We start from the raw sequence: 15929 nt of genomic DNA, 5'->3' as shown, positions 1-15929 counted from the left end.
GAGGATTCAGAGTAATTGTCAAGACTCTCCAAGGCTCCATTTAAGAGCAAGAACACAAAAGCAAATGGAGGGATTCAATGTGATGGTCAGATTCTGGATCTGCTCCAAAGATTAGTTCTGGTCATGCCCTGGTGCACATGGAATTTTTGTGTCTTGAAGTTAGTGTCCCCACTCCCCCAGGTCTTTTCTGTATTGGTTGCACTTTTGTAATATTCTCTTCTGTGGCTTTAAAAGCCTTTATGGGCGTACCATCTGGATGCTCACAAGCCTCCTGCAGCTCCAGCCCCTTCAAGCGTGTATTACATACTTTAGCAGGACAATTCAGTTTCAGCTTTCAAGATAGTTAAGACAAGCTCTTAATCTTGCTACTTCATTGCCTGTGGAAAGTGAACCAAAATCTGGATGCAGAGAATCATTTAATCAGGGGAAAACTGACATATGAATAGTCAAGATATTTCACCATGCCTCTTGTTTTAGTGACGTTTCTCTAGAATTCCTACTGATACTCTTAAAAAAAAAAATTCAGAGCAGGAAGACAGATTTACATGAAAGCTACAGAGAAGGTAGTTGAAAAGTCCATTCATAAAACTTTTATTCCACTTACATCAACTTAATACACATGTTCTTAACAGTTATGCTTGGATTGTTCATGAAAATTTCATAAGACATTAAACAAAGCTAGCCATCATCTCAAGTTATTTCCCTGTTAACTATTTTTACAGCACATGCATGTTAGGCAAGTATCAAAAAAATCACAAAAGCAAAAAAACCTAAAAAAGTTAAATACATGGGTTTTTGTTTTACTGCTGTGCTCAATATACAGTGTAGTTATGGATATCAAGCATTTCATTTTTACTGCATCTTTACTTGTACATTTGTTCTTAGGTTGCCTAAACCATTTAAATACAAATAAAATGTGTAGCAAAAATAATGAAAGCAACAGCAGGTAACTTTACAAATAATGGAATGTGAACCGTTTCTGCCTTTCTCTAGAGAAAGTTGACTGGGTGATCAAAACTGTCTTAAGGAACACTTTTCAGCTGCAATCAAAGATGTACACTTGATTGTATATTCCATAGGATTTCACATGCTTGACATGCAATACCCATGGGACATCTGTTCCCCCACAGCCATGGTATGCTTCAGCTTTGAAGTACTCACACTAACTACACCTGTGGCTGCAACTGATTATCCCTTTTTTCCATCATGACAGACCAACACGCAAGTAGTTTTCTTTGCTCAACATAGGAAGATGTTTAACCCTGGCCACCTTGTGGGAAGCCACAGTATACCAAAAGTACTATGCCAAACATGTAAAACTTGTATAAAAATTTCACAACCCTATATTGGCCACCTCAGATGAAAACAGATAAATTCCCCAAATGTTAACTGGCTCTATTCCCCTAATATTAAACATAAAACCACATGGGAAATATAGAAATCCAAATAGAAGTAACATAAACCTGTCATAAATCGTAAACAAAACCTATTTATGGGACAGCATGAGTGACAAATGGTCTACTGTGTAAATTTTAGAATGAGGCAGACAAAAGTTGGAAGGCTGGTTAATTCTCCCCTCCTTCTCCTGCTTCAGCTTCATCTCCTTGGGTATCTGATGTCCACAACTGTTTGAGAGAAAATGCAGTAAAGTGTTTGCATTTGCAAGAATGATGAAAACCCATCCCATTCAAGATTCTTGCTAAATATTATGAGTAGACGAGGTATCAGTAATATTTCTACTTTTCTTCAAGGGGGAAGCTCTTCCTACCTTGAATGGTATTATTGCTTAAAGGCTTTGTCACTGGGAGTTTGTTGCTCCTCTGGGAGTTTAACTATCAGCTGGTAAGCAAACCCTCAGCTGGTCTTTCGGTCATTGCTATCACAATATGATTTGGAGCATCCTTCTGCTTCAAAAAGGTGGCGCTCCAATTGGATCCCTTAGCTGCCAAGGCCCTCACAAGTAGAAAGACCTTAAAGGGTTTAATTCTTCACTGCCTTGCACACATCTTAAATCAACATTCACTCTTGTGCAAAGATAGTATAAAATACTATGAATTCAGAACAGTAGACATTTACACTCTTTGCATATATGCAAGTGGTGCAAGGCAGTGGAGAATCCTGTGCAAGTTCTGAAGCCTTGTTCCTGGCCTGAATGCAGTGCAGATGCCACATGGCGAATGCTCCTTGCTTAAACTTTAAGCAGCAGGAAAATACCTAAAAATTGACCAGAAAATAAATGACAGATGTGCTGAGACATGATATCTACCAGGAAACAATTTCAGAAAACACGCAGGCCAATCTAGATTCATGCTGTGGATAGTAGTCAGTTTGAGGAACAATGAATTAAAAGGTTTCAAAGTGGTAGCTGTGTTAGTCTGTATCAGCAAAAACAATGAGGAGTCCTTGTGGCACCTTAGAGATCAACAAATTTATTTGGGCATAAGCTCTTGAGGGCTAGAACCCACTTCTAGCCCACAAAAGCTTATGCCCAAATAAATTTGTTAGTCTCCAAGGTGCCAAGAGGACTCTGTTGTTTTTAACGAATTAAAAGTTGCTGTTCTGTGGCTCACTTGCAAATCTTCTGGATAACACTGATTCTAGAGAAGTTTCAAATAAAAAAACATGACCAAAAAAGGAAACAAGCTTGTTTATATTGGTCTTAGTACTAAGTTCAAGTATATCTACCTCACAAAATATTTGTTTGCATAAATATCAAGTAAGCCTGGAAAAAAAAAATCCTCTGGAACATGAGCAAGAACGAACCATTTGGTGGATGAAGAAAAGGGAGAAAAAGACCCCCAAAACACCTCGCTGCTGAGGCAACTGACACCTCACTGAATGATATTTAGCCATTTAGAACTACCCTAGGGTCCATGCCTTATGCATATGATCAGGCTGGACCCATTACACAAAGGTGAAGAGTAGCTCTAAAAACAAAACAAAAAACCCAACCAAAAAAAAAAATTCCAAAAGGATGTAAAGATTGCACTGTCAGTCAAAGCTTTCAATACCATTTTTAGGGGATATAACTAAAAATAAGTGAAAGTTAACCTACACTGCAGCTTGTTTTTAAAAATGCTAGATTCCTTACATAAGCCAGAAAGTGTAGTTATTCAATGATGTCGTGGATTTGCCAATTATGGGATCATATGAAAGTTGTCAACTGACCATGGGAGGCAAAAGTGTGAACAAAATTTCAGTTCAGGAATATAACAACTTGCTGCTAACAAACATGATTTACCTACATGTTAGGCATAAAATAGTAGCCACCAGTTAACTGCTCATATGCTTTAGTTAGAGTCAAGCAATGAACAAAATGCTTGATTCATGATGACGTAATAAAATTCCTTACTTAACAAGCAAGTTTTAATGGTACTTACTGTCAAGTTGTCTCTCAGTAATTGCATTATTAGCGTGCTGTCTTTGTATGACTCTTCACTTAACGTATCAAGTTCAGCAATGGCTTCATCAAAAGCCTAGAGGGTTTTTTTTAAAAAAAAAAAAAAAAATAAAAATACATTTTAAAAAAATGTTATTGCCCATATAATATAGGTTACATAAAACATTTAAGCTTTTGATTCTTTTTAAAAAACTTACAGTCTTTGCAAGGGAACAGGCTTTCTCCGGGGAATTCAGAATCTCATAGTAAAACACAGAGAAGTTTAGAGCCAGACCTAATCTGATTGGATGTGTTGGTTGCATTTCCTTTTTACTGATTTCAAAAGCTTCTTGATACGCCTGTTGTGACTGCTCCACTATCCCTTCAAGAAGAACATGCACATTTAGATGCATTTACACAGCTGTGTTCAAGACCTATGTTTTTATCATGCAACGAACATGAGTAATATGTTAGGGTTTAGTTTCCTCATTAATAAGGAGATCTTAGCTTTACAAATATTTTCACAGCATAGTACTGTTTTAAAAACAGTTTTGCAGAATTAGCCAGTTATCAAAGCAACATGTCCAAATTAGCTTTGGCCCACAATAAGCACAATAAGCCTTGATGGAGATAGCTGGTCAATATGTAAAGCTGAATTTGCCACCCAAGCATTGCAGCATTTTTATATCATTTAGTAAAGAATGAAGAGGCAAGGAACAAACAATTTACCATAAGTTTCAGAATTCTAGTATCTAAACTATATGTATAAAACTACAATTTCATCTGACAGTGTCTCTTTAATGCTGCAAAGGATTCCAAATCTACTTTTTATTACAGACAGGGTTGGCAGCATTGCAGATTAATGTTGCTCCCACATTTACCATTATAAGCCCATTTGCAATTGCTTACAAAACTTTGTGAAGCTATTTCTCCTACACAAATAACTGTCAGGTACAAATATGTAACTTGGGGATCTCTTCTCTTTGTTGAGGGAAGACACAGATAGTCTCTGGGTACTGTTTTGGTGCCACTGCACTGGCCCCATACACCATTCAGTTAGGGTTCAAAGCAAAGTCAGTTCTGAACAGTTTGCAAACAAAGCAGAAGAGACGTACCATGAACTGTTAGGGTACAAGTTTAGAATTAGAAAGACAAACCTTTTTTTGGTTAGACTTGCTACAATTTTACAGTATTTAAAAAAATAGACAAAGTAGGTGTTTGAACCCTCAAGGACTAAGAGACTAAGCTATAGGGGTACTGCTTACCCTTGCTAATCTGTCTACTAGGTTGTTACAAGTTTGCATCTATGTAGATACAGCAGACAGGTAAAATTAGTTTCTAAAACAATAAGCAATCCAATTAATTGGATGGCAATACAATTCTTAGATCTGGACACTTCAATTGGAGGTTAGGTCTGCCTCAGCTCAAGACAACAATTCTCATTCCAGTACATCATGAGCCTGGGTCATTAGCCCCTTCCCTTCCAAGGTGAGTTCCAGCCTCCCTGAGGGTCAACACCTAGTTTGTCAGCTATTTTAAAAAATATTGCAGAAGTGTAGCAAGTTTAGCAAAAAAACTAAATGTTAAGCCTTGTGGAGAAAGGGTAGGGTACTGACCCCCCACCCAAAGGCAAAAATATGAATGGAGATGGCTGGGGCAAAGGGAATTCATCTCTGTACTGAAACTAGGAATATACACATACACAAGCATAATGGTTGACTGCTTCAGGAGTGTTTCATGACCAACCACACGTTTGCTACAGTGGGGATCTGCAAAGCACATTTGTAAGGGAGAATCCCTGGTGACTCTTGTTTGAGAGCTTTTGACCTACCACATTTAGGCAATAAACTGGGAATTTCTATAACCACAGAGCTAAACCACCTTTTAATTTTATTTAACATTAATCATCTCCCAGAATCAGAGAAAGAGCACTGTTCCATTTAAAGCAAGCCCATTTTTTGACAAATTTAACAAGAAGCTGACATACTGTACCTTTCTTGTCATCCCCAGCAGCAACTTCAGCCAAGTAACGGTAGTAGTCTCCTTTCATTTTCAAATAGAAAACTTTACTTTCTGCTTGAGAAGCGTTAGGAATCAAGAACTTTTCCAACAGAGACTAAAATCAAAACAAAGAGTACTATGTTTTACGCAACCATACCTTTCAATAGTATTGTAGATCCACCAAATTAATTATATTGCAGGTTTTTCAAAGAGTCAAGAAAACTTGGTTCTGATAAGCTTTAGTCAGCCTAGTTTTTATCCACTTCTTTGCTGAATATGCCATTTGCGATCTACAGGAGGAATTGTTTTAGGTACAGAATGTTCAGCAGTACAAAACACCTAAATAACTGAAATGTAGGTTAATTGCCTATGAAACTCCACTTTACGAAAGAATAAGCATTATAAACTGGGAGATTTTTTTTCAGCTACGGTAGTATCTGCATTAGCGCTTACGTAGCAACAATGTGGAGTCTATCTCCCAGGCTACAAAGCAATTTTACATTTGTTTGAAGTCACTTATTAGAGAGTACCTAAAACCTATTTGTGTAACATGCCATACATAATTCTTGACTGTTTTTCTAGCATATTCTTCCTTAATTCTGATTTAAAATGGGTTAACTGGAGGAGGAATGAGTAACAGTACCTTGAAAAGGAACAATGTATTTATACTTCACATAAGACAGTGATTACAAAAAATTCTAGTTAATGTTTGGTTTTATAACCTCTCTACCTCAATCTGAATATAATTCCATTTTGTTAGTTGTAAATTATTCTAATAATGGAGTCTTAAACTGAGGACAGTATGCCTGCATATACTGCCTAATATTTTAACAGAAAGATAGAAACAATATTACAAACATTGGTTCTCAAATGTTGTTCCAGACATCACTACTAAAAGTTTAGAGTAAATCAGATTCTGATCAGTAGTGAAATAGAAGCACTATTTAAAAACACTACAGTACTTGGCTCAATGCAACTATTCACCTTGACACTTTTGTACCTAGTAATATTAGCTGTACGTTACACTGGGACATCATCATCCTGGGACATTATTATCCTAACAATATTCTATATCTTACATAATTTAACGGTGCATGTTTATAATTATGTTAATAAAACACTGTAGCATGTTTTTAGCTGAAGTGTAGCCACATAGCCAGTTTTATTGTGGTGGAAAAGCAAAGACTAGCCATCTCTAGTACTTGTCTTTTGACTTTTCAGGACATTTCAGATTTAGCATGGTAGTCAAGTTTCCTCCCCCAACTTGGGTGCTTAAAGTTAGGCACCTACATAAATGACAGTTTTCTTTTAAGAGTGGAGGCCACTTCTTTAGGTGTTTAACACCCACATTGAAAAAGTTGGGCATAGTATTCGTCTAAAGTTAAGTGAGATTTTAGAGGCAGTTACGCATGTTATAATTTAAGGATATCTGGGGTATGTAATGTTAAAAGTTTGATAAGAGACTATTCATTAACGATAACTTTTCTGCTACTTAAGTTCTACAAAAAAACCCCTAACATTTCAACTTTATCTCACACTGTTCTTAGATTATCCTTTCAAACTCATGATAGAATTGGGGGGTGTTCAAGACTCCAGAACTATGGAGAGTTTTGCAGCATGACTACATGACTGAACTAGGAGATTAGTTGGAGCAGAAGCAACATGCATGTTTCCTTCTTGGGGAAGGACATTATCCCCATATTCAGAACACACTTGTACTGAATTCTTATACTGGCACCTGTAGTACCAGATTTGGCAAACAGCATGTGAAGTAGCAGGAAAAACCAGGTGTCTCATTGAGTAAAGTGATATGGGAGGAGTGAACCAATTAAAGGATGTAGCAATACTCTTAAAAAGGGTCGCTGTTAATTTTCATGAGTCATGAAATTTAATACGACTTGAAGACCAACTCCACCCACATTCAAGATGTGAAACTACTTTAAGCCAAATGTCTCTCCATCCCCCTACAGATGGGGGTAGCCAGGATGTTGGGTGGGTGGAAGCAAGAGTCAGACCAGAAGGAATGTCTATTGTCTATACTCTATCAAGGTTAGAGAAAGCCCACTAGTGTAGTTTTAGTACTGCATACTTCTAGCATCTTTCATAAGATTAGCGATTCTCACAGCATCTTCTCAGCTCCTGTGAAGTAGGTATCAACTCCTACAGATGCGTAACGAGACACGAGATAACTGACTGGTGGGTTCTTGCTTCTGGCATGAATGGTCGCAGCAGGGCCAATCCTTGGGCAGAGATCTGACCCAAAAGCAAGTTAGTATCACAGCGAGGGAGAACACCCTAATCTTTGTTCTAACCAGGCACCCTTCAAAATTTTAGTCTTATGACCTGCTTTTCACAAGTGTCAAGAATTTGCAGCTTTCATTAAATTCAGAGGCGATTCCAGGTATTCCAAGAACTAAAAAGAAAAAAAGCCAGTCCACTCATTCTTAATTATAGCCCTGAAAAGAATGTTTACCAGATTAGTTAGTATACACATAACCCTTTGGTACAAGTCCCCCCACCCTCAGATAAGCCATATCTACACATTCTCAGTTACAAATGTCAAGAAATTGGAATTACCCCCAAAAGTTTTCTGCAGCATGATTCCAGCTATGCAGAAGTGTAACTAGTTTCTTTTAGGAAGTCTGGTAGTTAGCAATCAGTAGCATAACAACTCCCCACTACCACAGCTCCAGGTTAAATTCTAAATCTATAAAAATACCCATTGCTTAATAATTTTGTTTGCTTACTACCAAGTGAAGGGACGTATTTGCACTGGTGGTAGAAAGGATTACTAATTAGGAAAGCCTCTTGTACAGCTGAGACGTTAGCAGTGCAGCCAGCTGCTCGGAAAATGAAGGTGTAATAATTCGCTCAACACACCTTGAACATAGGAGTTATGCATTGCTCCCCAACCCCTGGCAGTTAATGGGGAGCACGTACTGAAGCAAGGTTTATCCCTTCCTTATCAGTCTCCTTTATTAAGGAGACAACCTAACCTTTCCAATTTCTCATATGACTGGGTTTTGTTTCTGCTGCATCTTTTAGATTATACGATCCTAACTACAAGCAAAGACTATTTAGATAAGATGCTTAAAAATACTGACTATTCCATTCTCTACATATCCACTGTCTGCAGCTTTTTGGGACCAGTGCCATGTATTAAGCGATCCACAGTTATAGCTGGGCCTTTCTGGAATGGTTACTGTTCACATACAACCCAAAAAATGTATTAGTTTGAGTTATTCCTTTCACCATGCATTAACTTGAATGTCTGTTAGTGTGCTCAGCACTGTACAACCCACAAGTCTATCAATGTTTAGTTTTGTCTACCTCTGTTTGCTGTGCAGCCACTAGCTTTGTAAATTGCTCGATTGTCTTCTCTAATCAGATTAGAGATGTATTATCTATGTTTCTATATACCACGGCAAAGTACATAATACACAAATTCAAGAAATGGCAGTTATTTACTGTAACTAAGTTCTTTGAAATGTGCGACTCCTATATGTATTTTACATGTGGGGTATGCGTGCACAACATGCACTAGAGTCTGAAGATTTTAGCAAGCAGTGTCCATTGGCCCACACATGTGCAATAGATCTCCTTGTGCTCCCGAGAGAAGGTACAAGAGACAGTGCAGGTCAATAGCTCCTCAGTTCCTCCTCTTACGGCAAATCCAATCCAGATCTGAAGCATAGGAGATGGAAGGCAGATAATGGAATACAGATAGGGACCACACATCTTGAACTCCCAGTCACAGTAAGTAACCGCTATTTCTTCTTAGAGCACAGGTCCCTATGTGCACTTCACATATAAGTGACTGACAAGCAGTACTCTGACTGGAGATGGGTGTGAGGAAGTGGTCAATAAAAACGCATGCAGTACTGCAAATCCCACTGCTACATCCACAGCAGAGGCCTGGACTTGAGCATAATGCCTACCAAATGTGCGCATGGAACTCCAGATAATTACTCTGCGTATGTCCTACATTGGGACTTCCTGTAGGGATTATACCATGGCAGCATGTGTTCTTGTGGAGTGGGCCATTATATTGCCATGGAGGTGAGCAAGTTTGTAGCATTTGATAATGTAGCCAGAAACCCTCTTAGAAATCCTCCAAGATGATATAGCTTGACCACAGGACACCTCTATTATCGCAATGAGTCTTAGAGACTGCCTGATAGGCTTGGTTCTTTTCAGATAAAAGACCAGTGCTTGCCTGACATCGAGGGAACGAAGTCTCTTCTCTTCAGACGAAGGGTGGGATTTTGGAAAAAGAACAGGCAACTGAATACACTGGTTAAGGTGGAATTCAGAAATGACCTAGGGTAGAAGCCATAGGGTGAAGGCAAAGGGATATGTTGTCCTTGGGAAATACCATGAAGAGCAGTCCGCCATGAGAGCTCCCAGATCATTGACCCTCCTGGCCAAAGCGATGGCCACTAGAAACTCCAGTTTCATGGATAGGTGGGCCATGGAACATGTTGCTACAAGTTCAAATGAAGGACCAGAACTTTGATAGCAGGAGGTTATGATTCCATAGTGGTTGGTGTTGGTTTAATGACTGATGTGAAGGCCTTGATGAGGTCCTTCATGAACTGTGTTGTAGTTGGGTAAATAAAGAGAGCACCCATCTACTGGGGGGAGGAAGGCACTAATGGCTGATTAAGAAACCAGGAGTTTTTTCTAGAGACAGGAAGTAATCTAAAACTATAGGGATGCTTGGCGAGACTGGGTGAGATTGATTCTGTTACATTCAGGCAAAGAAGTGTTTCCATTTAGCCAAACAGGTATTGATTCTTTTTTTATTCTGGGTAAGTATCACCTGACAGGGGACTAACTAGAGTGCTCTATTTCCAACACCAATCCAAACACGAGGCCGTGAGGTGAAGAGTCTGGATTGTGGGGTTGACTCAAGACAAGGGCAGGGTTAGAGAGTTCTGGAAAGGTTGGAGGACAGGCTGACTTTGACAGCTCTTGAAACCAAGTGTCCTGGGCAGTAGAATGCTCGGAGAGCGACATTGGCCTCTTCCACGGGTGCTTTGGAAGAGATGTTGTGAAGTAGGGGGATGGGATGAAAGGCATATCCAAGATTACTTTTCCTTGCCAGCAGGAGTGTCACCGTTGGAGTCATGGCTTATGGCTCCTCTGGAACAAAGAGTAAGATTTCTGTTCGTTTGAGACACACAGAGGTCTCCTAGCGGAGGGTGAATATGCCTGACAAAATGCAGTCACGGATTTCCAACTCGTGGTCCGCTGAGAAGTGCCTGCTGAGGTTTTCTGCTAAGGCCTCAATGTGAACTCTTGGGAGGTATGCCACCTGGATGGTGGTGTTGTGCCTGATGCACCAGTTCCAAAGCCTGACTGTCTCCAAACAAAGCAGGATTGATCTCGCACCTTCCTGATAGTTTGACACCATTTGAACATGAAGGAAGCGAATGAGTGGGAGGAAGGTCTTGCATGCAAGGTGGACTGCTCACAACTCCAGAATATTGACTGTCCAAGCAGTGGGCTGGGAATGGGTTGTGGTCACAGTGGTAGAGGGGGATGAAAAAGTGGGACTTCTACGTCTGCTGTCACTTGCGGGGAGGTTCGGCAGGACACTGGTAGTAGAGTGCACGAGGAAGAGGAGGTGGTCTTGGGTTATAGATTTGCCTTTGCTGCCTCTTCCTGGGGACTGGTGGATGGATCCCCAGGGAGTAAAGGGTAGACCGTGAGAGTCCTTTAACGAGTGGAGGGAGTTCTCTTTGTTAAAGGGAAAGTCTTGGATGGTATTTTGCACCTCCCTGGGGAAGCCTGAGGATTGCAACCATAAATCCCTCTGTATAACAATACCACTAGATAAACCTCCGAACACTATCTGCTACATTAACTGCATCCGGAAGGGCAGTTTTTGCCACCAGTCTGCCCGCCTCTAAAAGAGGAACTGGGCTCTTTCCTAAGAGGAAAGTTTGTCCAGAAAGGCTTCCAGTCTAGAATAGTTAAGGTCATACTTGACTAACAGGGCCCTGTAACTGGCAAAGCAGAATTGCAAGTCAGCAGTGAAAACCTTTCTGCCCAGGAGGTCATCTCTTGGAACCCTTGTCTGATGGAATGGGATCCTTAGGTATTGTGACCTATTTCATTCTGTAGCAGCCTGCACCAACAGAGAGTTGGGAAATTCAGCTCCCCCTTGCCAAAATAGCGCCTCTTAGGTGTGGGAGCACAGGACACTGGGGTATGCCAGACTAATCTCCCAAGTTCCAATATGGTTTCATTAACTGGAAGGGCTACCTTACTCGGGACCTGAGGCTGCAGAATGTCCAACAGTTGGTGGTGTGGGTCTTGGACTTCCTCCGGAGATAACTTGAGATTGTCAGCCACTATTTGTAACAAGCCCTGGTACTGCTTATGGTCTACTGGTGTCGAGGGGAAGAAGAAGAAACTGCCTCATCTGGAGAAGAGGTGGAGACTCCTGTTGGAACTTGTCAGTACCTGCAGTTCCAGTTTAACACCCTCCCTCCTCCTCATACACTGATGGAACTGGTTGGGAGAAGAGCTGAAAGACTCCTGGGTGGGTCCTGGACAGCTGGTATAGGGATCCCACAGCCCACAGTAAGGCCAAAAAGATGGACCAACCATTGGGGGTAGGGGGGCATGGAATGGGAAACCACTGGTCCCTAGGGTAATTGTGTACATAAGAGTAGTGACTTATCCTGGATCAACAGTCTGCGTGTGGCTCTCTGGGGATGAAGGAGGGACCAGCCCATCAGATTCATTCTGAATCTGGGGGAGGAGAGGGGGTGGAAAAATCACTCCTATTGGAATGGTGGGGCTGTCAGTACTAGGGCAATCCTGCCTGATGGTTCGGAGATGGTTCCTAGATACCAAAGTAGTATCTTCCAGTTTAGTAATGTCCTTCAGGAGGGCTGGGACAGACAAAAGGGGAGACTGCAGATAGGGGGAGTAAGATATCCTCCAGCGCCGTGTAGATCTCTGCACTCCAGTGTGCAGGGATCTCGGTGGTCAGCATTGACGATACAGGAACATCTTTAGTCGAGGTGTGTTTTTTGGGCAGATGAGTTGGTACTGCAGATTCTGGAGCCGCACTCATTGACAGGACCACGGGATGATGGTCCTTATGCTTTGTTACCTGCTTCATCTTCCAGTCTCAGGGGTTTTTTGCAGAATCAGTTCCTTAGGGTCTGCAAGTAGGGGGTCGCCCAAGCTTGGTGGGCTCAGGGAAGAAGCAATTCTCTTATGGATGGCCTTCAATGGGGTTTGTCTTTGTGCCCATGAGAGTGTCCCTTGCTCTCATGGAAATCCCTGGAGAAAGATGTCTTTATGCTTAGAAACTGAGGGCTCCACTCTTAAGCATGTCCTCGGAGGGGTGCTGCTCATTTGGTGAGGCCGATGTACCAAATCTCCCTGGCCAAATCGGGGAGAGACCTCATGGCCTTCTCCACTAAGTTTTCTAAGGTATAGCTCATGGACTTTGAGAGTTCTCAGTGGAAACAAGCAACAAGTGCTGCACTTTGTCAAAATATGCATCAGGCAGCATTGATGTTCGTCGCTGATGGAGAGGTATACACAGCAGGAGACAGTTTTTGAAGCCCAGGATTCTGGATTGCCTCCCCACGGTCAGGGACTATACCTGGTCTGGGAAAACAAGCTATACTAAAAACTAACTATACTATGCTAAAAGAATAACTACTTAAAATCTTATTTACAGGATATTCTGAAAGAAAGACTGGAGCAGGAGAGGACACTGGATTCACAGTCAGGCCATATGATGGTAAGAAGCAACTGAGCGGGCATTGACCCACACTGCCTCTTATGCCTTACTTAGGAGCGCAAGGAGATCTATTATGCATGTGGGACCAATGGACACTGCTTGTTAAAATCTTCAGACTTGGGCACATGGTATGTGTGGGTACCTCACGTGTGGAATATACATATGGACCAGCACTTAAAGAGGAAACTTGACACATTTCTATCCCTACCCAAGGGAATTTCAGTACTACCAAAAAAAAAAAAAATCTTTAAAACAGAATAAAAAAATCAAGATACAATATAGACAGCTTCAGCACAAGCTTCACTAATCTGCCAGTGAATCTCAGTCCTGATCTATTTCTAGGCTTATGATGAAACAGTCAAGAACACTTGTTATAGTTAACAGTGGCACACTGCCACTGCATCTTTTTTGCATATTAGCTTAGGCTAGATTGGAACTAGTGATCTTAGCCAACAAGGATATTTACTGTTCCACTCTGAGAAATGACCAAAGCAAGAGATTTATTTTTCCACTGTTCCAGCTGTTGAGAAACCACCAGCTAGTTAGAAAATCAAGAAAACCATTAAAACATCTGTACATTGTAAATTTACATGGTGATTTACAAATGTAGCAGATATGTTCTTTTGGGACTAGTCATTTAAAGCAATTTGTTCCTGTGGTCCAGCAAAATGAGGTTTATCCCAGAGATGCTTACTGTTTGTATTTTTTAAAATAAATAAAACAAACAAAACTTTTTGCAATGCAAGTGCTTTTCCTTCATGTTGGCAGTGTACATACTGGAGCTATGAAGTTGTGCTCCGGACTTCAACCGAAGACTGGAACGCAACCCATGGAGATTAAAATAGCCCTTTGCTGGCATCTGGGGCCTGAACTACCTTCGTAGAAAAATGTGTTCATTCACTTCTTTTGGTGAAACTAACCTGGCAGGAACAGGTTCCTTAATCCAACAGAAGATGTTAAACTAATGTCCTACTTTGGCCAGCTGCTTCTAGTTCTGAGTGTATACACTAATGAAATTGTTGATGAAGCTTTCAGTAAAAATGAATGTTGCCACCTGGGGATGCTGAATAATTAATTTTGTACCTTTGGAAGGTTTCTGCAATACAGCGTTCTATTTAAAGTATTTCCCTTCTGACAAACAAGGGCAGGCCATTAGGAGTAGGCTCACTTGTCCTAAAGATATCAGCTGCTCATTAACAGCAATATACCTAATTTAAGAGAAAGAATACGTAAGAACTCAGGGTGGATAAAAATCAAATGATATTGATAAAATGCTTTTTGAGGAAAAAAACTATTAAGATACATCATCACTCAAAGATATCTCAACATGGAATAGGGATTTAAATTCTAATTCTATAGTATGAGACAATATATTCATGTACTATTTAAGAAAAATTTTGTAAATTAGTTCCAATAGTTTATGGATTAGGGACCCAATCTTATGGGATTTCAGGGGCTTCTCTATAGATTTAGGTTAATCTACCAAATGGGACTTGTGCTCAGTCTAGAAGATACTATCAGAAATGCAGTTCTCAAAATGTGGATTTGTGTCTCCAGAGATAAAATGCTTGTTAAGGACAAAAAATGTTTTAAAATAAATAAATACATAATTAGAGGCGAGACATAACAGACCTCAATCCTATTGTCCCTCTGCAAATTTGTGTAGAGTCAATCCCTTACCTCTCTCTAAAAGTGCACTTTCAAAAAATTCAATGACTAGAAGGGTGTTGGGGGCGGAATAGATCTGGACAAGGAGAAAAAGTTTGGAAATAAATGTGAGAAGAGAGGGACAGGCAGGAGAAACAAAAGTGAAACTGTTTAAGCGGCATATTCCAGAAGTCTTGAGGTCTGAGTGTAGCCTTCACTGATTTGAGATCTACCATACCATTCTAACACTAAAAGGGAAATATAATGGTAGCAGGTCATAAAAGAGACCCAGTTTGGGAATATTTTAATGAAGTTCCTCTACCTGTGGGAAAGACAGGCATGCATGCAAAACACAAAAAGAGTGCAACAAAGAAATGCAAGGCCTGGTTGCCCAAATGAAACAACATCATAAGAAGTATTCCTTCTCAGGAGGAAGCTGCATTGAAAATGATGAAAGGAACATGTCTGAACATGCAGGATCTTCAGGTTAGTAAAATTTTATATTTCATACTTTTCTTAAGGACTGCCTGTCTTCCTTTTGGACTATTGTTGAATTCTCATGTTTGAGCAAAAAATATAGTTGTTACTCTATGGTACTATCATTTTAGATGCAGTTGTGATAAAAAATAAGCTGAAATAGGCAGATCTTCCTTTTACAATTTCACCTTTAGAAGGGTACTGAGTGTCAGTGAATGCAATGAGAATACTAAATGTGCAGTATGGTAATAATAATTAAATAACTGCTTTGACTTTTGTTTAGGAGAATCCATCCTCAACATACAGGATTCTGAAGACTATTCACCTTCGAGATCACCATCATTTTCTATAGTTTCAGAGTTATCTGCCAATGATAGTGTTTCAGTCACATCATGTATGTCACATAGCCACAGTACATCACCTGTAGCAAAAAGAAAAAAAAAAAAAATCTCCATCATCCAGAACAACTATAGATAAGTATGTGATAAGAACAAGCAGATTACAAAAAAAAAGAGGTAATTGATGAAAAATTGCCCGGTTTGTTTACACAACAAACTCGCCTTTCTGTATGATTGAGAACCCACACTTCATTAACACAGTTCAGTCATTAAGACCAGGATACAGTCCACCCAACAGAGCAGATGTTGCAGGCAA

General features: G+C 40.2%; 1 protein-coding gene across 4 annotated transcripts in view; it reads right to left on the bottom strand.

Moving 5' to 3' along the window:
- Positions 1–575: 575 nt before the first annotated feature.
- YWHAZ (tyrosine 3-monooxygenase/tryptophan 5-monooxygenase activation protein zeta) overlaps positions 576–15929 on the bottom strand; it is a 29038-nt gene continuing 13684 nt past the window's right edge. For all 4 annotated transcript variants that reach the window (XM_038389263.2, XM_038389266.2, XM_038389264.2 and 1 more), the window contains exons 3-6: positions 5372–5495; positions 3598–3761; positions 3381–3476; positions 576–1625 (exon numbers count right to left, since the gene is read on the bottom strand). In XM_038389263.2, the coding sequence (XP_038245191.1) occupies positions 1566–1625; positions 3381–3476; positions 3598–3761; positions 5372–5495 (444 nt within the window). In that variant the 3' untranslated portion in view covers positions 576–1565. The remainder of the gene's footprint in view (positions 1626–3380; positions 3477–3597; positions 3762–5371; positions 5496–15929) is intronic.

Source organism: Dermochelys coriacea, chromosome 2 (genome assembly GCF_009764565.3).
Source record: "Dermochelys coriacea isolate rDerCor1 chromosome 2, rDerCor1.pri.v4, whole genome shotgun sequence".
In the NCBI taxonomy this organism is placed as follows: Eukaryota; Metazoa; Chordata; order Testudines; family Dermochelyidae; genus Dermochelys; species Dermochelys coriacea.
Note: the sequence above shows the minus strand (reverse complement) of the source record. Positions and strands in the feature narration are given on the sequence as shown.